The 24068-nt window shown below is 42.6% G+C and overlaps 1 protein-coding gene across 1 annotated transcript; it reads right to left on the bottom strand.

The window, feature by feature from the left end:
* Positions 1-1538: 1538 nt before the first annotated feature.
* Positions 1539-21998, bottom strand: CUNH12orf66 (chromosome unknown C12orf66 homolog). The gene is made up of 3 exons (XM_027854168.1): positions 21754-21998; positions 17525-17813; positions 1539-3115 (listed from the first exon to the last, which is right to left on the bottom strand). The coding sequence occupies exons 1-3, from the start codon at positions 21986-21988 to the stop codon at positions 2299-2301; spliced, it is 1341 nt and encodes a 446-aa protein (XP_027709969.1). The 5' UTR covers positions 21989-21998; the 3' UTR covers positions 1539-2298.
* Between the last annotated feature and the right edge of the window lie 2070 nt (positions 21999-24068).

Raw genomic sequence — 24068 nt, 5'->3', positions numbered from 1 at the left:
CTGCTCCAAATCCCATGGAAACCAACCAAATACATTAACTTCTAAGTGCCTGGCAGTGTCCTGCATATAGTAGGTATTTAACAAGCATTTGTTAAATTCAATTTTTGCAAATTATATCACTTTTTTTTTTTAAAGCACCTGCTGATCCTGGAAAACAGACCACTGGAAGCTTCCTTCCAGTTCTCTATGTCGGAGGTAGTCAACCTTTCCTGTGTCTGAATGCTAACCCATCAGGGTTCCATTCTCTAGAAAGGTACATTTTACTTTTCAGCCCAGTTCCAATACTTAGCTTCTTGCTGGGGGCCCCTGAGGGAGGCCTGCCTCTGAACAACCGGGAGAGACTGAATCGACCAGAACATTACATCTCACACAGACTATGAAGTGGCCATCAGATGCTAATGGCTCGATTACCCGTTAGGGCTTATTTGTATTCTGGATCAATAAGCCTGCTGTAAAGGACTCCATACTCCATTAATCCTCCCCTGATCCATCCAGTCCTCATGGACATCTACTGAAGTCAAGCACATGTTACGATGTATAACTGGGTCTAAATATAAATTAATGGCAGAAAGGCAAAGACAGTCTTAGTTCAACTGTGCTTAAGTATTTTGCTGCTTGTCCAAGCAGGAAGGGGTCCTGGAAATACACAATTAAGTTTTCTAAGTACAAGGTAGTGCCACCTTTCTTCTGGCCATTTGAAAAGTGGGTCACTGAGCTTTTCAAATAAAGTCAAAGGCTAGATGCTGTTTATTCCTAAAAATAACTGGGAAGTAAGTGATTTTTTAAAATGAAGATCTCAGCAACTAAAAAAGTGATAAATAAAAAGGTTGTGAGCTAAAGAATGGGGAACTCCTGAATAATGGATTATCCTGATTTTAATCCATCATCTGACACTCACTGACTTCTGTGTATGACTGGGCACTTCACTTAGGGCTCCAAGCAAGCAAATCTCTGGAGACAATAAATTATAGAGGTGGTGACTACTTGCATTGGTAGATGGGAGTTTCCTAATTCGGGAGTTCTCTACACCAAAGAAATCCAAGGTCCAGTGCCTAGACCAGGGGTGGGGAACCTGCGGCCTCAAGGCCACATGTGGCCCTCTAGGTCCTAAATGCAGCCCTTTGACTGAATCCAAACTTCACTGAACAAATACAGGGCCACATGTGGCCACAAGAAGGTTCCCCAACCCTGACCTATACTATCCCAATATTAATGCAAACTGAGAAATTTTAAACCAAAAGGGGCTTGCTTACATGTTCCACCAGTCTCCACCCCAAAACACTGATAAAGTTAGAGACTAAAGAAGGCATTCAGATTATGAAGAAAAGACACAATCTCTGAAAAGGAGGGTCATCTTTTAGGTGATTTTGAACGTAGATACCTTCCCTTCTATGGGATTCACAGCTAGATGTGTTTTTTTATTAAACCAGAGAGGTGAAGAGAAAAAAATACATATGCCTTGCCCTTCTTTGCAGAGAGGTGAAGGATTACGAGGGCAAAATGTTCTAAAAATATAGTCAGATACAGCAACTGTATTGGTTATTTTTAACTAGGTTTTTATTGTTGTTACAGGGGATTATTCAATTTCAGAAGTGTGAGAGTAAACCTCTCTCTGAAGTAGGAATCTCTCTGGTACGCAAAAATGACTGGGGTATAAAAACAAAAAATTACCAAGATAAAACTTGATTAAATAATTCTTTTAAAAATGAGAGTATTGTGCTCATCATTTGGGCATCATAAAAGATCATTTAATAAATTAGAATCCCAAACATAACCCTTTTGCTGACTGGAGATTTCTTGACAGAAATCATATGGTAGTGAATTCTATAAAGGCCATTTAATTTTCTCCATCCTAATTACTTTTTCAATACAACAAGAAAAAAAAAACAAACAAAAAAAAACATTGCACCAGAATTCAAGGACTAGAAGATATAGCAGCTAGCAGGAATATCTCACACACACACACATGCTCACCCTGCCCCTTTTTATTACCTCCTGCCTCACAAAGTCAAGAACCAATAAATACTCAAATCACACAAAACTCAGGAAAATGTGGAAAAAACACTGAGATCACTCTGTCCAACACAGAGACACACAGTACCCATGATCACTTCCTATAGCTATCTTTGGATATTTAACTTAAATGGCCATAATTATATATGAAATGTGCAATATATGTCATGACAATTTTTCTTTAATTTAGCTTTTAAAGAATCATGAACGGATGTGACCTGAATCACCAAAAATTACAGCAGTCTTGTTAATCATCCTTGAGAAACTGTCACTCCAATAAGCCTACTACCCTTTGGATCCAGGTTTCAGGCTTGCAAATACTTTGGGGTTTTTCAGGGCGTGTGAGAGTTCATTGAGGAAGGAGAGGAAATGGGAATCTTTTTCTGATTTCTTAGACTCAAAAATGACAACAATGGTAAAGTGAGGCTCTGGGCGGGTCAGGAAGTAGGTGCTCTGGACTTTGTCATCGTAGAAGTGGACAATTTTCTCCAAGGTGTTCAGGTCAGAGGTCCGATCAGTCATGATCATGATAACATTGGGCCAGTGCATAACAGGCCTGTCACTGGGCAGGGATACCACAGCTGGGTACTGATCCACTCCCTTTGGGGCCTCTCGGTAGGAATGAGGGTGATGGTAACCATGCCCCTGGAAGCTCTCAGACCCTCTGTTGTCAAAGATCAAAGACACATTGGCAGCATCGTACTTCCTAATAAAGCTAGAGATCTTCCCAAAAAGGTCAGGATTGGCTTTCGCAGTCAGTGCCTTCATTTCCGACACGGTTGTTTGGCGGCTCAGGGCTTCATGAAAATAAAAGCTAAACTTGGCAAGGAGCATGTTCTTGAGTTTCATCAGCCAGAGGAAGAGGTGCGGGGGCTGGACAGCCTTCTGAGACTGCCCGCCGAACAGATGCTTCTTAGTCTCCCGCTGCTTTTCAAAGATCTGGCCCCACGTCTGCAGCTTGGTGTGGGCGCTGTGTAAGTTGACCAGGGAGGGGAGGAACTTCCACTCAGAGATCTGAGCCTGGGACTTTAAGAGATGGGCCAGGACATCAACTTCCAGCTGGAAACTGCTCTCCAAGGGGCTGAGAATTGGGTGGTGAAATCTAGAGAGAAGTAAAAAACATTTTAAAAGAAATAAGTAGAAATATTATTCAATGTAGATTTTGCTTGCCAAAATAAAAATACATTGGTCAGTTAAATGCTGTAACAGTAGGATCAAGGAGTGGGGAAAATGGAAGAATTCCAAGCCAATTCAAAGTCATTCTGAATACGTCTCAGCTTCTTAAGTCAATTTTTAATTCAGAAATGTCTGCACATATTTTTAGACTTTGTCCAATGAACTTATCAGTTATGTTGATTTTCTTTTTTTTCTTTTTTATTGTCTTTAAAATGACTATATTGTTATATGGAATAGTTCTCTGGGAGGGAAAAACTAATGACATCAATAAAAACTTCCAACAACTTCACTTTACGGCTATGCAAATTGAGACTTTCTAGAACAGTTCCTTTGTGTGGCAAATTCAATACAGGGCCCTTTTTCAAAAATAAAGCTATTCTTAATCTTGATTATAATTCTTCTTTATTGCTTGACTCTGTTTATTGTTTATTGTAGAAGTAATATCGCCATGTAAGACAAACATTTTTTTTCCCCTTCTGGCTATTGGTTTTAAGGACACTATAAGGATACCCAAAGGACTATAAGGACACCATAAACCTAAGCAGACAGACAATAACTCAGCCCTGGCTCCCAAAAGTCTGTCACACTTACACAATATGATAAGAAATAATAAAAGCTAGCACTTGAAGGTTCTGCTTACAGCAGCCCTGTAAGATAAGGTACTATTACTATCCCCACTTCACAAATGAGGAAACCAGCACTGATGGAGGTTAAGTGTCTTGCACAGGGTAAGTGTCTGAGGCAGGATCTGAACTCAGGAGGTGATTCAGAAGCCAAGTCCAATACTCTATCCACTGTGCCACTGAGATGTTTGGGGGAAAAAAAAAAAGAACATAGTTAATATATAATTTTTAATTATCTTCATTTTGGTTTCTTCTCTATTAATTGTCTTTGTGTAAATATTGATCTGTTCCTACTAATAAGGTTATTTATTCAGAACTTGATAATTAGGAAGCACTATTTCCATAACAATTCTATGAGATCAGCAGTACCCAGGTACTAGCTGCACCTTCCCTCATTCCCCTTGGCTCACTAGGGGAAATGGAATACTCCTTGCTCCCTACTGCCATTCCCAGGTTCTCCCTGTGCCTCCATTCCTCTGCAATCCCTCCTCCTCTCTGTTCATATCTACTACCCAATCAAAGTCCTGGCAGCAACATGTCTACAGGCTTCCAGGTCACTCTCCTTCCTTCCTCAATGAGGTCAGTACCTGGCTCATAATTTTTTTCTCCTCCCCAATTCCTGCCCTCATACTAGGGGGTTTCAACATAAATACTCAAATGCCTCAACTATTTGGTTTCTCAACCTATGACACTTCCCATGACCTACTCCCACAACCAACCTACACACACACAAGGTCATGCCCTTGATCTTGCCATCACCCACAATACATGTTCAAGAATTCTGAAATCCCCCCATCTGACCATCATCTATCCATTTTTCACCTCTCCCTCTGCCTTCACCAAGACCCTTCAATTCTCCCATAGGCTACTTCCTCCGCACTAACCATTCTACTTTTGTACCCATCTTGACCCCTTGGTCAGTCAGCTCACTTCTACATGATCTTCCTCACTAACGGGCAGGTCTGACCCTGTCACCCCCTACTCAATAGACACCAGTGGCTCCTTCGTGCCTCCAGGATCAAATACAAAATGCTTTGAGATTCAAAGCCCTTCAGAACCTAAGCCCCTCCTACCTCTCCAGTCTTCTCATACTTCACTCCCCTACCCCAACTCTTCAGTCCAGCAACACCAGTCTCCTGGCTGTTCCATGAACAAAGCACTCCATCTCTCACCTCCAGGCATTTTCTTTGGCTCTCTTCCATGTCTGAAATGTTCTCCCTCTTCCACTCCCACTACTGACCTCCCTGGCTGCACTAAAATCCTACCTTCTACAAGAAGCCTTCCCCAAGCCCTCTTAATTCTAGTACCTTCCCTCTGTTAATTATTTCTCATTTATCCTGTAGATAGCTTGCTTTGTATATATTTGCTTGTACACTGTCTCCCCCATGAGATTGTTAAGTTTCTTGAGGGCAGGGACTGTCTTTTGCCTTTTTTTCTTATCCCCAGGACTTAGCACAGCGCCTGGCACATAGTAGGCACTTAATAAATGTTTACTGACTGACAGACTAACACAAGTGATTGCTTAACCCATTTAATAAATAAGAAAAGGCTTAGTAAAGTTAAGTTTTCCCATAGTCACACAACCAAGGGGCACTGCCCACACTCAAACCTGGGTCTTCTGACACCAAGTTCAAGGCTTTCTATGCTATAAAAGGCTGCGTGTTTCTCACCTAATAGCCAGTTAATTTAACTCTGCCTCTTGTCAGGACCCACCTAGCACTTTTTTCTTTCTTGATGAGAAAAGCCTCCTGGCCCACCCAGTGTTTTCAGATGTGGGCTATACAGATTCATGAGGTCTCTCCTGTTAAATACACAGAAACCACCCTTATAAACTTTATAACCTTTAGAAGGATTTATAGAAGCTACAATTTCTCTGGCAGGATTTCCTGAACAGGGGAGTTCCTGTCACATGGCTAGTCCATAAGTATTTGAATATTAAATTTTTGGGGGTCTCCTCACCCACACCCGGGGAAAATGAGAAGAAACAAGTGAGGGATAAACAAAGGCAGGTTACATGAAGACAGCTAGATGGCCCACTGGACAGTGCACTGAACTTGGAGTCAGGAAGATTTGAGTTCAAATCCAGCCTCAGATGCTTATTAGCTATGTCACTTAATTGCTCTATGTCTCAGTTTCCTCATCTGGGTGAGGATAAAATAAGGATAATAATACCACCTATCATTCCAAGCTGATGTGAGGACAAAATGAGACATTTGGAAAGCGCTTTGTAAACTTTAAAGAGCTATATAAATGCTAGTTATTATTATTATAACATTTTTAAAAGTCACATAGACCTGGCATTTTTCCTCAGGGGAACTCAAAGTCCTTTACTAGTAATATATCGCGCCACACTGTGGGATGGAAGAGAATCTGACGGAGTGTTATGTGACTCAATATCAAAGCAGGGCTCGGAGGCTATGGAGTGGTGGGTATGCAACAAGGGCCTTTCCAGCCCTAAATCTATGATCCTAGAGCATCCCATGGATCGGTCACTGTCCAGGCTCCACTTGCAGAGCTCCAGTAAGGGGGAAGTCCCTTCCTCCTGTGACATCAAATCATAGACTTCAAGCTGGACGGAGCCCTAAGAGTCACTGAGTTCAGCCCCCTGTTTTACAGATGAGAAAACTGAGGCCTAGAGAAGTAAAGCGACTTCTCCCGGGTCACACAGGCAGTAAGGGTAGAGCTGACCTTCACCCAGGCCCTACGGCTCCAGATCTGGCACTCTCACCACCTCCAGTTCCATTTTCAGACAGTTCTAATGGTTCCAAAGCCTCTCTTTAGATTGGGCTAAAACCTGTGTCCTTGCAGCTTTCACCCACTGGGCCTGGTTCTGTTCTCTCAGGAGGAAAAACCCACCCAGCCACTCTTCCCCATGGGACCACAGGATGGCAGGCTTGGCACTGATGGGGACCTGGCATCAATCCAAATATCTCAAGGCGGCTCTCAAAACTCCCCTTCTCCCTGTCTCCAAGTATTCTCTTCTCTGGACTAACCACCACCAACTCCTTTAGCCTAGCATGCTGTCCTCCACAACCTGGTCAGCATATTCCAAAATGGGGCCCCCGAAACTGTTCACAACACTTAAGATGTGGTCTGTGAGAAGGATCCAATGACAGGTCTATTGAGTGGTAAGACGGTCTCCCTCCCTTGCTTCAGGACCCAAACTTTCATTAAGACAGCCTAAGATTAGAGGCTTAGAAAAGACCAAGAAGGAATCCTCCATCAAGGCAAGGTAAAGCTTCTGTGGAAGACAGCTGTGAGGTCTTGAACTAGAATCAATTGTTCAAACAATCAGAATTCATTAAGGGACTACTATTGCCAGGAACTGGGCGAGGTGCTAGGGCTACGAGAAGAGAAATGAGATAGTTCCTGCCTTCAAGGAGCTTATATTCTATCAGGGAATTGCCGAGGTGAGAAGACAATGAGGCACTGCAATCTGCACCTCGGGAGGGTCCGGCAATGAAAACATATTCATTGAAGTATGAAGTCACATTAACTCTTTACATCCCACTGTCTCCTCACCCTGAGCTTGCCATCAGCTAGCATCCCTACGTCTCTTGCAGTGAATCGCTTCCTAGACAGACCCACCTCAGCCTGTCTTGGTGCAGCTGATTTTTTTTTTGGCCACATGCGGGATTTTGCATTTATCCTCGTCACACTTCCCCCTGCTCACTTCCAACCTGTCAAAATGTTCTGGGAGCCCAATCCTGTCAGCCAGTGTATCAGCTATTCCTGTCTACTCTGTGTCACTTAAATATAGGGGCAGCATTTGGCCTCTGTCCAGTTGATGACAAAACGCTGGCCAGAACAGAGCCAAAGACAGGGCCCTGACGACAATACAGAGTTACTAAGATCCAAATAAAAGTATTTTTGTTTGAGTAATCTACTGCTATCAATTAATTAATAAATATTTATTAAGCACCTATATGCCAGGCACTGGGTTAAGCCCTGAGGATAAGAGGCAAAAAACCAGTGCCTGCCCTCAAAAAGCTGACAGTCTCATGGGGAAAGCCAACATGCAAACAAATATTTACAAAGTAAGCTATCTAAAGGATAAACAGGAAATAATTAGCAGAGGGAAAACACTAGAATTAAGGAGTTGGGGAAGGCTTCTTATACAAGGTAGGATTTTAGTGAGGACTTGAGGGAAGCCAGTGAGGTCAGTAGCTGGAGTGGATGAGGGAGATTATTCCAGGCAAGGAGGAGAGCCAAAGAAAATGCCCAGAGCTGAGATGGAGTGTCTTGTTCATGGAACAGCCAGGAGGCTAGTGTCACTGGACTGAAAAGTACACGTTTGGGAGTATGGTGTAAGACTGGAAAGGTGAAAGGGGGCTAGGTGATGAAGGCCTTTGAATGCCAAACAGAACATTTTGTAATTGCTCCTGCAGGCTCCAAGAGGCAAACTGGAGTTTATTGGGGGGGGGGGGGGGGGGTTTGACATGGCCAGACCTGTCCTTTAAGGAAATCCTTTTAGTGGCTAAATGGAGAATGGACTGGAGTGGGGAGAGATATGAGGCAGGTAGTCCCACCAGCAGGCTACTGTAATAGTTCAGATGTGAGGCGATGAGAGCCTGTACCAGGGAGGTGGCAGTGTCAGAAAAGAGAAGGGGGCATATTCAAGAGATGTTGTAAAGGTGAAATCAACGGGCCGTGCCAAAGGCTTGGATGTGGGGGCTGAGAGAATTAGGAATCCAGGATGACTCCTGGGTTGTGAGCCTGGGAATGGGAGGATGGTGTTGCCCTCTACAGTAACAGAGGAGGCAGGGAGGGTTTAGGGGGAAAGATGAGTTCCATATATTGAGTTTCAGATACTTGTACTGGATATCCAGTGTGAGATGTCCGAAAGGCAGTTGGAGATCCGAGAGTGGAGGTCAGTACAGATATTGGGGCAGGACGGGCAGATGTGAGAATCATTAAGGAAGAGATGGCAATTAAATCCATGACAGCTGATGAGATCATCAAATAAAGTAGTACAGAGGGAGAAAAAAAGAGGGCCTGGGCCCAGGACGGAACTCTGAGGGGCATTTTGCATCTGACTTCTGACATGGCTGCCAAGAAAGCCCAAGTGATCCTAGACTACAATAAGAGAGACACAGCCCCCATAAATAAGGAGGTAAGGGTCCTACCTAACTCTGCCCTGGTCAGACCACAGTTGGAATCTTGTTGCCTTCATCAACGCAAACCTTGAAACAGTATTTCTAAAACTGTTTTAAACACAAAACCCTCTGGGAAAGATCACAGAGTCCATACGTGGTTAAAATTGGGGGGAGGGGGCAGTCAGAGAAAGAAATTGTGAAACTGAGTATATTAAGCTTATGCTCAAATATTTTTGCACACAGGAAGCATCTGACACACACATTTCATATTTAACACTTTTGATAGTAAAGTTTTTGCTAACATCAAAATGTCCCCCACAGTGATATACCAGGATTCTGTGGGGCCTTGTTGGGAACCCCAGAATTTCTTAATTAGAAGGAATGTCACTGTATCCACCCAAACCACTACATACTCAACAGGTGGTCACCTGGCTCTGACTCAAAGACCCTCAGTACAGGGAAGCTAACTCCACTCAATGCATTCCACGTTTGATGAGAAGCTACAAAGAGGCAAACTGAGGCCTCCACTGCCCCTCATTCACATGATCACAGATAGAGCTAATAGGGACCTCAGGGTCCAAGCCCCTCATTTTACAAATGAGGAAACTGACTGTGACTAATCCAAGGTCACAGAGGCAGTGTCAGAGACAGGATCTGAACCTGAGTCATTTGATTCCAGAGCCAGGGTGGTTAGCCAAGAGCAACAAATCAAAAAACCTGGAAGACAGCCATGTCCTCCCTAAATCTTGTCTCCTCCAAGTTAAACATCACTAATTTCTTCAATGTATGCTCACGTGGCATGAACTACAGGCTATTCCACATCCTAGTTTACCACTTCAAGACACTGTCCAGTTAATTGATGTCCTTCCTAAACATGGTGCCCAAAATGGAGCACGCTACTATAAGCAGAGTCTGACGAGGAGCTTGCCAAGAGAGACGCCCATCATCACCTAAACCCTGGATGCTATCTAACCCTCTCAATGCAGCCAAAGATCACATTTAACTTTTGTGGCTGCAATATTACACTCTGCATGTACCACAAAAACTCCCAAACCTGGTTCAGATAAATTGCTACAAACAGTTAGGAGGCCCAGTGGGTAGAGTGCCAGGCCTGAAGTCAGTAAGACCTGAGTTAAAGTTTGACCTCTGGCACTTACTAGCTTTGTGTGACCCTGTGCAAGTCCCTTAGCCTCTATCTGCCCCAGTTTCCTCAGCTCTAAAACAGAGCTAATAATAGCACCTCCCTCCCAGGGTTGTTCTGAGGATCAAATTATATACTTTGTGGATCCTTTGTTATCCACCAGTTAGAAGTGGTGGGGAACCTAGGAACATGTCCAGATGATAAGCTGTTGAAATTGCTTATAGTAATTAAAATTAAATTTAAAAAATTTTTTTAAAACCATTCAGCAACAAATAACTGTCATTAGCTTTCCCAACTGTTTCCCTTTTCCTCATTTCCAATGCTGTCCTTAAAAGACTATGAATTCACCATACCAACCTTGAAAAAGAATTTTGGATTAGTTATTCCCCAGATACATGGAATGTGTTTAAATGTTCAACATTTATTAGGGGTTAGTGACAAAGTTATAATTCATCCTTAAGAGCAGCTAAAAAATTCATGCTAATGCAGGCCCGCAACGGCTCAGGATTAGCAGTACACTGCATCATTTCCGCACTTCACACTGCTTGGTGGCTGGGAGCTTTTCATGTTTCACTCCAGAGCAGGATGTTAAATTATTGTAATGCAAAAATACACATTTTAGCCATGGTAGAGAGCTTGAAAGGGTCTGAAAGCAGTACAAATTGACAGCTTTGTGATGAGAAGATCTACTCTAATTATTGTAAGGGCTCAGAACTGTCTCTAAGAAGCAAAAGAGGGTTCTTACAACATTCTAATGAGCAGATCCCCGTAGTCTGAGAAACCTTGTACCTCCTGAACATCTGCACGGTCTGAATTCCTTTGAGAAATGCCAAGCCCCTCACTTTAAATCAGCTAAGTCAGCAGCAAGGCCTTCTGAGGGGCTGAAGCAAAGGGCATCCCCAACGTTCTTTTCTAGAGCCCAGCTTCTTAAACTTTTTCCACTCGTGACCCTTTTTTGTGTTTTGGTAGCATTCCGTGGTGTGACAGCATGTGCAATACAAAGGGCACATACTCTGTGTTCAGAACCGAGGCTGCAATGAAGTTGCTCGATACAACACGGGAAAGCACTGCCAGAAACACCTTGATTCATTATGCATTTGATCTTTAATTAATTTTTGGTTGTTGCACATTTGGAAACCTTTCACTGTTGCCAAATTTTTCACAATCCCATATGGGGTTGCAACCCAGAGTTTAAGAAGCGCTGTTCTAGAGCACCAGAGGACCTGGGATCTCTTCTCTGCTACTCACTTTACCTAGATGACCCTGAGCAAATCAGTGAATTTCTCTGGTTCTACTTCTCTTCTGTAAATTAAGAGCTATAGATTAGAGGACCTCTAAGGTCAGCTTTAGATCTATGAACCCATCTAAAAACATAACATTTTCAACTGGAGTTATACTAAAAAGAATACTAGATGAGAGCCAAGAGGTCTCGGTTCCCACTGAAGTTCAGCTATTAACTCACTGCGAGATTTAAACTAACCCTGAACCTCAATTTCGTCTCTCTAATACGAGGAATTGAACAAATTCTGGGGTTCTTAGCCTTTTTTGTCATAGATCTCTTTGGCAGGAGGCTGAAGCCTTTGGAGCTCTTCTTAAAATTATGTTTTTCAGTAATTGAAGGAAATGATAAATTTCAAAAGTTAGTGAAAAATAAAAATGTCTCTTTTTTTGGTCCCATCTAAGTTCACAAACTTCCTGAAAGCTATCAATGGACCCCTAGGTTAGGCACCTTGGAGTACATGTTCTATTAATAGCTAACTATCACTTATATAAGGTTTGCCAAGTGCTTTGCAAATATGATTCATTTGATCCTCACAACAACCCTGAGAGGTAGGTGTAAATAACATCCTCGTTTTACTGACGATGAAACTGAGGCAGACAGAGGTTAAGTGACCTGCCCAGGGTCACAAAGCTGCCGTCTGGGGCTGGATTTGAAGTCAAGTCTTCCTAAGTCCAATTCTAGAGCTCCATCTACTACAACACCTCACTCCCTTAAATGCCTTCTGATTCTAAAATCTTATTATTTAAAACAATGATTATGAGCAATAAGACTGAACGTGTTCTCCATATGCATATTAAATGCCGCAAGTGTACTATGTCTAAAACTATTAAGCTGCAGTAATAGTGATGGGCTTATGAATTTTTTTTAGTAAGCATTAACCTTGCTGAACCACATATCAGGAACTTACAAATTGTTTCATTAATAGTCTTGCCTTCAGTAAGAATTCTGGCAATTGAAAGAGCTCCAACAGAGAAGCTTTGTCCTCTGAAATGCAAATGGTAACCACGTGAAGTACTGTTATTTCAAATGATACTATTTCTGTTCCAGCTATAAACTTAAAAAAATTAAAACCATTGAATAAAATCTCCCATACCATGGAAAACAGCAGTTGCCCAAAGTGTGTGCTAAAAGAGATTATTTCTGTTATAATAAAATGTCATATGCGTATTCTTACTCTTTTTTCATGAGATTAAATATTAATTTTCATGAAGAGGCACACAGCGAGTATAAGTAGGATGCAACATAACCAACAAGAAAGTATGAAAAACAGGAATAAAGGATGTTCCTGAGGAACTGTATTCCTGAGGAAGAAACATGGACTAGTCATATGACAAGAGCACAGGTAACCAGCCAGAGGACTCCACTGGCGCCTTGGAGATGTCCACAAAAAGCAAGGCAGGCCTCCAGCACAATGCACACAGAACTATGGGGAGAACAAGGACAAGAGTAACATGGAATGGCCAGGCATGGATGAGGCATGATCTGAATCAATGGAGGGACCTCCATAAGATCCCAGATCCATTTAAGTATTTATGTGTCTTTCAAGATTAATTTTTTTTAACTGGGCATAGAATGGAAAAATTATCAGGTATTGTTTTGTGCTCATTGTACACTGCAGAACCAGGGTAATATATTCAAAGCTAACTATCACTGGATTAGGAAAAATATCTATTGCTACCACTTAAAAGAAAAAAAAAGAAGCAACTCACATCATCTCCCTCTGTCCTACTAGGAATGTATCTTATAAAAAAACAGACATGCTTATCCAGCAAGGGCTGAGTTAGAATAACTCTCCTTCCTATGCATTTTACTGCACCTACGTCAGACCTATAACATGCTAAACTCCTATCCTTTCAGTTGGAAGGCAACTCCACAAAAGATGTTAATGATTCTCAAGAATGTCTAGTGGTCCAACTCATTTTATCCTCCAGAATTTTAAAAAAAAAAAGAAAAAAGAAAAAGATAGAAGGAAAAATACCTTCAAAACTATTCCACTCTGAACCCAATTAGCATTCTCGAGGAAAACAAAAATAATTTTTTTTAAAAAATCTGCTTCCAATTTATCTCGGTGAGCAGGCCGGGTCTTTGCAACAACTCACAGCAGAAAGGCCTTTAAAATGGAAGCCAGGGTTTTAGGCTTTATGTATTCATAAAGTTTGTTCCGTTTCTGAACATGAAAACATCCTCTTAGTTGAAAGACTAGCCACAGAATTTTTTTATAATGCCATTTATGCTCAGAGTATAGTTTATTCGCCCAGCAGGAACTGACCCATTATGTTGAAAATTGAGTGCATTAGTTCTTCTGAAACAATATGAGACCAAAGGGGAAATTACTCCTTCAGAATGCTGAGACCTCAAAAAAAGAAAAAAGAGTTAATAGTTTTCTGATGCACAGCACCAAATCAAAAAAAAAGAAAAAAAAGAAAAGAAAAAAGAAAACAGCCCTGTCTGCCACAAAGGCAAAGAGCCCAGCAAAAGAAGGGCAGTATTCATCTGAATCTTTCATCCTAAGGAAACTCAGCACAGTACACGGAGCTCTGAACTTTCAGAATTGACAAAACAGGGAAGTAATTTTGTTTAAATTAATCCCAAAGCCTCTAATTGAAGGAATTCTCAGATTAGGGTATACCATGTACTAGATAAAGACACACTGGGAAAGTGGGATACTGTGCCTTTGTTTTACTGAACATTTCAGGGATAAAAAGGGTAGGGTCTAGACTGGCGATTTCATTAGTATTGAACTACCAGGGAAGGAGACCTCCTGCACTGAGAATTTTACGAGGAGAGTAAGTGACTTGCCCGAGGTCACAGAGCCAGGAGGTGAGGCAGGACTTAAAACTGGGCCTTCCTGGCTTCCCCTACACCATGCTGCCTCTCACTTAAATACACCCTGAACGTTAAATACTCGTTCAAAGAAGGAGAGAGGAGAATCAAGCCTTGGCAGCCGAGTATAAAACCAGGGTATTTCCGGGAAGAGTTGGAATGTTGACGGCTGACAAAAGCTAGAACCAAGTGTGGAACAGCTGAACAAATGATGGTGTGAATGGAATGGTATATTGCTGCTCCAGAAAAAATGACAACCACAACACACTCAGAGCCTTGAATGGCAGGGGGAATCCCACAAACCCGGGAGAAGAGTCTACACAATAAGAGGATATAGACAAACAACCAGACCAGGAAGTCAGGGTTGGAAGAACTGGGCTGACCCATCCTGGTCCTAAGACAACAGAGAGTAAAATGCCCATCCATCCTTCTAGCAGAGAAGTGTGAAAGGCTGCCTACGTGGTGCTGTTGGTTGGTCTCCCTTCATTGTTTTTCTTTGTTGTGACGGACTCTTCCATCAGAGGCAGGGGGATAATCAGAAACGATGGTGATGATTATCAATAAAACTTAGGAACAAAAAAATCCTAGGGTTCAACAGTCAGTCCAGGGTCATGTCAAAGGTCACGAAGGAAAGATCAAAAAGTGCTGTTCAGAAAAAAAACATCTGTTAAATAGGGATGAGAATTTCCACAGTACATCATTGTCCTGGTGCGTTCATAAACAGGAGGCCACTGGTAACAGCATGTAGATACAATGCTGTACATAGTCCCTTAGACCCGAGGCCAAATCCAGCCTCAGACACAGACTAGCCCTGTGACCCTGGACAAGTCACTCAACCTCAGTTTCTGTATTTGTAAAATGGGGACAACAGCACCTACCTCCCAGGATTGTTGTGAAGATCAAATGAGGTAATAGATGTAAACTGCTTGGCAAATCTCAAAGCACTATATAAAAATGCTATCCTTATCATGGATATTATTATTACTAATAGATACTTATTGATTGACTGGTGGTGGTTAGGCTTGAGGGATACCCAGCATGTCACAGAGAGCTGACTACGATCTTAAACCCCAAATCGACAGAAATTTTGGATTCAATTGATTAGGATGTTATTTTTTCCTGTGGGTTATTTATTGTACTCATTTCGCGAAAAAGTAATACATGCACTGGAATAACCCTGATAAAATCAGAGTAATGATATATCAGAGGACACAATTACATATAAAAAATCAACTATCCCTCAATCGAGAAGGACCAAGGCATGGTGGACAGAGTCAGCTTTGGAATCAGGAAGATCAAAGTTTGAGTCCTGCCTGACACATACTAACTGGCCACCAGCAAGTCCCTTAACCTCGAGAGTAGAAGGTAACTCTCTTAAGACTCTACATTACAGATGAGGCCCCAATCTGCATCAATCCTGGACATTTCTACATCAGGAGCTCCCTACATGGATGAGACATCCAATACTCTTCCAACCACTCCCACACTCGGAAGGAAAACTGAAAATTTAGTCTGACTATCAGCACACTGAGAGGCAGAGTGTCTTAGTGGATGTAGATACAGCCCGGAATCAGGAAAACTTGAGTTTTAAGTCTCACTTTTGACACAAATAGGTTGTGTGACCCTGGGAAAATCATTTAAACTCCAAGTTACAAACAAACCTATGGAAGAAATGGTCTTAAAATCATTTAAACTCCAAGTTACAAACAAACCTACGGAAGAAATGGTCACTAATAAGAAAAAATGAAAAATAAAATAACTAATTCTACCTCACACCTATCAGATGAGCAAAGATGACAAAAAAAGGAAAATGACAGTTGTTGGAGATATTATAGAAAGACAGGCACACTCATGCATTATCAGTGGAGCTGTGAAATGAATGATCCTTCCACCAGGAAAACCAATTTGAACCACCCCCCAGAACCATTCACCCAACAACAGCACTCCTAAGCATGTACCCCAAAGAGATCAGAGGTGGAGAGAAAGGACTCACATGTACAAAAGTATTTATAGCAGTACTTCCTGTTGTAGCAAAAAACTAGAAATAAAGGGAGTACCCATCAATTGGGGAATGGCTGAATAAATTATGGTGTATGAATGTAATAGAACATTATTAAGTCACATAAAATGGAGGGGATTCTGAGAAGCCAGAGAAGACTTGAATGAAATGATGTCAAATGAACTATGCAGAGCCAGAAGAATTTCTGCAATGATCACAATGTTGGAAAAGAAAACTGCTGTGAAACAAATGAGAATTCGGTTCAATATAATGATCAATCACAATTCCAGAAGACTGATGATGACTAGCATTTCCTACCTCTTTGTAGAGAGATGACAGAATAGAAGCGCAGAATGAGAAATGTCTTCACGTATAGCCAACGTGTGGATGTTTTGCTTGACTGCACTTATTTGTTACAAAGAAAGGGACTATTTAGTGGTGGGAGGGAGACGTAGTTATGGAGTAGAAGGTTAGTGACAGTGATACTCAAAAAAAGGAAAAAAAGAAAGTCAAAAACTTTTTTTAAAAAATGCACAGAACAGCATGAATTTCAAAAGGGAATACAGACAAATATGTTTAATATGTATTTTTTAAAAAACCCTAAGACTACAAAGTAATGATTTATGATGTCATTTGTAATACTCTTTTTCCATTTTTTATATAAGGAAATGTTTATGTTTGTTAAGGTCATAACTTAACTTCTCTGTGCCCCAGGTAAGAGTTCACATCTGCTTGTGTACTGTTGCCCCCCAGGGCCCAGAAGGGATGATACAGACATTTACATACATACATACATACATAAATACACAAATACATACATACATGTATACACATACATACATATATATTTAGCAGCTAGGTGGCATAATTGATAGAGTCCTGGGCCTGGAGTCAGGAAGACCTGAGTTCAAATCTTGCCTCAGACACTTACTAGCTGTGCGACCCCGAACAAATAACTTAACCTCAGTTTGCCTCAGTCTCCTCATATGTAAAAATTGGGATAATAATAGCACCTACTTCCCAGGGTTATTGCGAGGATAAGATGAGATAACATATAAAGCATTTAGTATAGCACTTTACACTATACAGCACCTATACATAGAAGGTGCTACATAAATGTTAGCAATTATTTTTATATACATATACACACATTTTTACACATACGTATGTGTATGTATATGTGTGTGTGTGTGTGTGTGTGTGTGTGTGTGTGTATTTACATATTCTTTTTCTTTTTCTCAGATTCTCTTTCTTTTTCTATAATCTCACTGGAAGCATAAAAGAGGATGGGGAAAGCGGGGAGGGGGGCTCTCGGCAGCCCACTGGACCTCATCAACACCTAAGTTGTGTCATGATGTTACAAACACTGACCTGGAGCTGTATTTCTTTAGGATGGACTCCAAAAGGCTGACTAGCTCTTCAGAGTTTATGAACTTCTGAGTGCTGAGGGTGTACATCTTCTCATAGAAGTCAGCAATTTCCACTCGAGCCTGAACAAAGAAACAGAGCTGCTCGGACAAATGGGACAGGAGCTCTTCCAAGTGAGGAACAGTGCCCCCAGCAGCACCACGGCCAGTCACTACCACCTTCTTCAACTCATTGTGCAGAGAGGTATAAATGGTCCGGATGGAATCCTTTCTGCTGAAAAAGGACTGCCCACCTGTTAGGGTAAATGACAGGGGCACATTACTGGTGAGAAGGGGCAATGACACGGGGAAAGGACCATTTTCTAAAATATAAAAAAACCCTGATCTCAAGATCTTACTGTGCAGGTTCTCCTGCAGTGTTCAAGGAAGCCTATAATCAGAATTTGAATACATTCTGATTTATAATTCACTAAATAACAGATTAAATGAATACTCATTACCATGTTCCTGAGGTAAAAAAAAAAAATTAGTCTTTCCACCCCACCTTTGAGTTTCAGATCTAATTCAAGGGCTGTATCTCTGATCTAGAAGGCACTATACCTCTCCTGGCAGTTTTAAATGAAATAAAATATGCAAGTCAGAACATGACCTCCCCACCATCACCACCTCCTTTTGGACTGTTAATTTTACCATATATTTACATACATTATATACATACTACATACATACATTAAGCAGAACCTGCATATGGATGGTCTTTCTAGACCATCCAGGAATTTCCTAAGAACCCTGTCTATACAATCCATACAGAAGAAAAGCTTCTAATACTTGACAAGGGAGTAGATACTAACAAGAATCACAATTTAAATTACTGATAGCAAAAGCCAAGCAGGAATTCAACCATAACTGCAGCTAAGGGGGTCTAAGGGGGATCTGCAAAGCCTAACAGCAAATGTGGAGAGGGCTAAAAAGAGAGACAACATTTCATCAGCTCCTTAGCAACCAGTGGCCTCTGTGCAGCTAATGAATTTAGAAGCTTGCTTCACGGATATCTTCTTATGCAACCCTACATCTTACCAAAAGAACAAAAACAACAGAACCTCAAAAGAAGGAGAGAAGCACAGCTCCCATGACTGCTGAAGCCTCAGGAAAGGGCAGTGATAATTAAAAGTCTCCTACCAACTACCTCAGAAGTCTGTCTTAGTAGTCAAATATCTACATCATACAAAGGACATCTCATTTAAAAACCTATGAAAAAAGTGAAGTTGTTTGTTGAAACGACCTATTAAGGGAGCTAATCCCAAACCAGTCAACGAAGGAAAGCTTTCACAATACTTCCCAATTCTTGTCCACTTTTGTTTCAAATACTAAGTCTTAGTTATGCTTTTTCCATTTTCACACCAAAAACTATTTCACTCAAAAAGTTTTCCTTAATTTTTCTCTGAACCTTTAATTTCATTATCACAGGAATTCTTGGTATGGAAGCTTCCTCCCCCAATGCAGCTGGACATTTCACCAGTAATTTATAGTCTTAGTGCGGTACCTGAGAGGTTCACTAACATGCTCACAGTTACAAAGCCAATATATGCTAGAGGTAGTCCTGGAACCCATGTCTGCCCTTTATATAATACACCATCTTGCCAACTGTCAGCTCCAGTTCCTAAGCAAAGAAAACAACAATAAAGGCAAACTCTGATAATGACCTACATATATAAACATATATATCCTGGTTCCAGGTCCTGCCTACCCTAGAGTCCCCTGTGAACAAACCTGGGGCATTAGAAAATCTGTGGAGAGAGCACATTCTTGGTAAGCCAATACAAAGCATGGAAATAGAAAACAGAAGGTTGTATATGGGTGGCATCATGAACCTCAAGCTTTACTATTTCAAGTAAAAGTGGGAATAATGTGAAATCAGTCTAGAAACATAGATTGGAGCCAGATTGTGAAGAGTATTAAATGCCAGATGAAGCTTCTTGAGATAGGGAGGGGCATGGTCAGACTTGGGCTTTAGTAATAACAATATGGCAGCTACATGGAAGATAGGTCAGAAAGGGAAGACAGTGGGAGGCAGGAAGACCACCAGTTCGAAGCCTATATTAACAAACAGTCCAGGTGAGAGTCGGTAAAGGCCCAAACGCTGAGGACGTAAATGGACAAGGCTTGGCATCTGACTGGATACGAGATATAAAGGAGACAGAGGAGGCAAGGATAGCTCTGAGGCTTTGCACCTGGGTGACTAACAAATGGTGCAATCCTCAGTATAAATAACAAAGCTAGCGGGACAGGTTCAAAGTGGTAAATTGTGTCAAAAGCTGCAAAGACTTCAAAAAGGATGAGCACTGAGAAAAGTCCATCATATTTAGCAAACAACCTATTTTTGGCAATCTTGGACAGAACTGTTTCAGTCAAATAACTGGGGCAGAAGCCAAACTGCAAGGGTTTGAGAAGTGAGTGAGAGGTGAGAAAAGTGGAGGCATGGACTAGACCAGGGGTGGGGAACCTGTTGCCTCAAGGCCACATGTGGTCCTCTAGGTCCTCAAGTGGGGCCCTTTCACTGAATCACCCTGGACTAGACAGCTTTTTTTCCCTAGGAGTTTTGCTGTGAAAGGGGGAAAATATATAGAGACTGACTGGAGGAAGGAGGGAGCGGTGAGTGGGGAGGGTAAACTGTGAAGATTTTTTTTTTTAAAGGACAGGAGAGATCTTGCAGGCAATAGGGATAAGAACAGTTTGAAAATCAAGTATGGAATGGGAAGACTGATGGGGCAAGTACCTAGAGAAGAAAGGAGATGGGGCGGGGAGGGAGCCAAGTTGGGGAAAAGATTAAAGGCCCAAGTAGAGGGTTTTGCTTTGGCAAGGACAAGGACAACTTCATCATGACTTGTGATGTTTTTGCCAAAGGGAGACTATATGAAGTCATTATGTGGATGGAACCCAATTTACACACTTAGATTCTGGTTTTGGCAGCTTCCTCATTTGTGATGATAACCATACCCCTACAGAAAACTGCAAACATAAGAGATAACTTTATACTCTGAGCTCCCACAAAACAGCTGCCTAATATGTAATATGCTTGGAATTAAAAGGGGGAAGAGAGTTAAAAACATAATGCATAAATTATCTGATCAGTGGTGCCAATCATTCCATATCTGAATTTTCAACTTTCCTTGTATTTGAATCACTGCTACAGGATTCACGCTAAAATTTCAGAAGGCGCTGCCCCACTATTCACATTAAAAGTTCTATAAACAAGATGAGACAGGCACTAGTAGGGGAAAAATTAAGAAACTGAGCCATTAACCAGATAGTAATTATTTACTCAAGAGCCTACTGCTTCATAGTCACCACTCAGACTGTGTACTTATTAGACTGAAAAACAAGGCCAGTGACTCAAATTCTAGGAAAAATTAAGGATTGGAATTTAACACGTAAGGGTAATAACAATTGTTACTCATCTTTGATGAGGAATAACATAAGCAAGAAGATGGAAAGTAAAGCAAAAGAAGGCAATGAGTGATGAAAGGCACATCTGGGGCCACTCAGGACAAGGGTGCAGGAGTGGAAGGAGGAAAAGAGACCCCATCCCACCTCCTGGGTCTTGCCACCCCCAGATGCTACACTGGTGGGGAGAGCAAGCTCGGGCCATGAGGTTTTTTTTTCCCTTTTTTCAGTTCCTATTTCTGAGACCTTTCTCTTTGGAGACATAAAAAAAAAAACAAACCACACTTTTTTTTAAAAATAGAAGATGTAAAATTCTATTAGGTTTTCTAAGAGGCTTATTACTGGGGACTAAGGACCGGGCATTAGCGCAGTAGGCATCAGCAACTGCAGTCACAGGCCCTAATTTGGGGAGATGATTACTTCCCAATGACCAAATAATGCAACATGGGAGGGGGGCACGTTTCGGTCCCGGGCCCCGCTATCGCCTGAGAAGCCAAGTGAGCAGAGGAAGGAGGCGAGGGAGGGGTTGTTTTTGCTTTTAAGGGAAGGGGGAGGGAAGAAGAGGATGAACGAGGAAGCAAAAGAAGGCAACCGCCGGAGCCCACGTCTGGGGCCACTAGTGACAGGGTCACGAGTGGGGGCGGGAACGGGCCCCGCAGCCCAGGGCGCCCCCGGGGAGGCCTCCTGCAGAGGCGGAGGGCCCTGGCCCGCAGGTCGCCCCCCCGGGGTCATGCCAGGGTCAAGGGCATGGGGGGAGGGGCCGGCGGGGCGGGGCTGAGGGAGCGGTACCTAGCTTCTGCCCCAGGTAGGTAAGGCTGTGATAGGCCTTCTCGGCAGCGGCCAGGTGGGCCAGGGCGGCCAGCAGCGCCAGCCAGCTGCCCCCCGCGCTCTTGTTGGCTTCGCGCTCCTTCTCCACATTGTCCTTGGCCTTGTCGTACGAGAAGATGCCTAGGTGCGAGAAGAAGGTCTCCAGCACCGCCTGCTCCACCGGCACCGGGGCGGCCAGCGGGATGGACTCCCCCATGCGAGCTGCTCCCCCTCCGCCCGCCGGGGCTCCGCCCCCGAGGCCCCGCCCCTCTCCGAGGCCCCGCCCCCAGCGCGCTCGCCGGCCGGCGCTCCGCCCGACCCCACGTGGCTGTCGGCTTCCCCCGGCTTCCCTCTCCGCTCCCCCGACGCGCCGCGCCCGCTTCCGCGTGCTGAGCGTGTGCGTGCGCGTGCACGACGGCTTGAAGGAGGGCGTGCGTGCGTGCTCGAGCCCGCAGAGGCGGTGCTACTGAGCGACACCTCCCCTCGTGGGCGGTCCCGGGAAGCGGAGAGGGAGTGAGAGCGGTAGCCAGCTGGGACTTCGAGGAAACCGGTGGCCTGATCCCAGGCCTGGCCGAGCTCCTGCGGCCAGCCCGGGTCGTGACCTTAGAGGCCCTGTAATCGCATTCTGGCATAAATCCATCCAGTCAGTCTGTCAAAGAGAGTTTAGCTTGCAATAGAATGGAAACTCCTCAAGGGCAAGGACTTCTGGGTTCAGAAGACCTGGGTTCAAATCCTGCCTTTGCAGCTAGGTGGCGCAGTGATAAAGCGAAGGATCTGGAGTCTGGGAAACCGAAGTTCAAGTCCAACACTTTGTAGCTATATGCTGCAGGTCAAGTCCCTGCCCTCCAGGAGCTTACAATCTGGTGTGTGTGTGTGTGTGTGTGTGTGTATGTGTGTGTGTGTGTGTGTGTGTGTGTGGTATATATATATTATATATATATACCACACACATATAAATGTGTATATATACATATACATAAAAACACAATAAGTATATTGGAAAGGGACAAAACAGTGCTTTTGGAGGTCTGAGGGGGAAAGTCTTAAATTTAGGACTGGGAGGCACCTCAGATCACTTAATGTGTTCACTCTTGTTATAGATGAGGAAACACCTCCTAGGGTTGTCAGAATCAGATGAGGGAATATTTGTAAAACACATAGCACAGTTCCTGGCACATAGTAGGTGCTATATATATGCTAATACATTATGTTATAATGTCCAAGAGATGACATGACTTGGCCAAAGCCTCATTGGTATTGGGTCTTTCTTCCTATTGCCACACTTAGCACAGTGCCTGGCACAGGCACAATAAATGTATCTTGAAGTGGAAGCGCAAGGAATTGAACCCAAAAAGAGTTCCATTTCTCCCACCTTGGGTTTTCATTTTAAAGAGTAGTAGATTGGGGTTCAGAGGAGTCTGGGTTTATCTCCAACACAATCTCCGCTTGAAAATGTGATGTTGACCTAAATTCTTCTTTCTTCATATGCCAGGTGTACATGTAAAGCAACAGGTTATAATTTTGCTCTGAAGTGGTTAAGGTGGATACTTAGTGCCAATGCTTAGGATTCACTGGCGTTATTTTCATTCTTCTGATCTACCTCCATAAGGGAGTCGTCCCCATATATATGCATTTCCAACAGCCCGTGGTTACTTTTACAAATACTATTCAGGCATTTCAGATACAGCTACAACGTCTCCCTTTGTGGAGTAGACCATATGAACCGAGAAATGACTTCAGGGACAAAAAAATGAAGCATTGATCCCTCTCAGCCCTAGTGGTCTGGCTTAAAAAATAGAACATTTGGTGCAGATCAATATTTATCATTTTTATCATTCTTGTTTTCAGACAGTTTTCTCAATTGTATAGTAAAGGAACTATCTAGCTATTTAGCCCCCAACTCACAGCCAAATTATTTTCCCTTTTGGATGCAAAGTACTTTAAGCCTGATGACACAAAAGCAGTTATGAATAATTAGATACTCCCATCTTGGCTTTATGAACCACCAAAATGGTTGAATTTGTTTTATGTGGTTGAGGTACGTGTGTTGGGGGAGTATTGTTTTCACAAACCTCTCAACCCTAGAAATTCAAGGTCTGAGAGAATCTTTTGAATGTTCCACATCAGTGGTGTCAAATTGAAATAGAAATGGGTATCACTAAGCCATACTTAAGGGTACCTGCCCAGGTAAAACCATATATTAACATTATCTATGTTCTACTTTATTTATATTTATTTTGTTAAATATTTCCCAATTACATTTTAATTTGGTTCAGGCTGGACTCTGGAGTGTTTGA

This window comes from Vombatus ursinus, unplaced genomic scaffold (assembly GCF_900497805.2).
Source record: "Vombatus ursinus unplaced genomic scaffold, bare-nosed wombat genome assembly UNPS02010320.1, whole genome shotgun sequence".
Classification (NCBI taxonomy): domain Eukaryota; kingdom Metazoa; phylum Chordata; class Mammalia; order Diprotodontia; family Vombatidae; genus Vombatus; species Vombatus ursinus.
The sequence above is the reverse complement of the archived record's forward strand: the minus strand, read 5'-3'. Positions and strand labels throughout refer to the sequence as shown.

Coding starts and splice junctions, on each gene's coding strand:
- CUNH12orf66 (XM_027854168.1), bottom strand. CDS start 21,988: ATGGGGGAGTCCATCCCGCTGGCCGCCCCGGTGCCGGTGGAGCAGGCG. Junction 17,814..21,753: donor CTACCTGGGGCAGAAGCTAG/GTACCGCTCCCT, acceptor TTACCCTAACAG/GTGGGCAGTCCTTTTTCAGC. Junction 3,116..17,524: donor CTAAAGAAATACAGCTCCAG/GTCAGTGTTTGT, acceptor ACTTCTCTCTAG/ATTTCACCACCCAATTCTCA.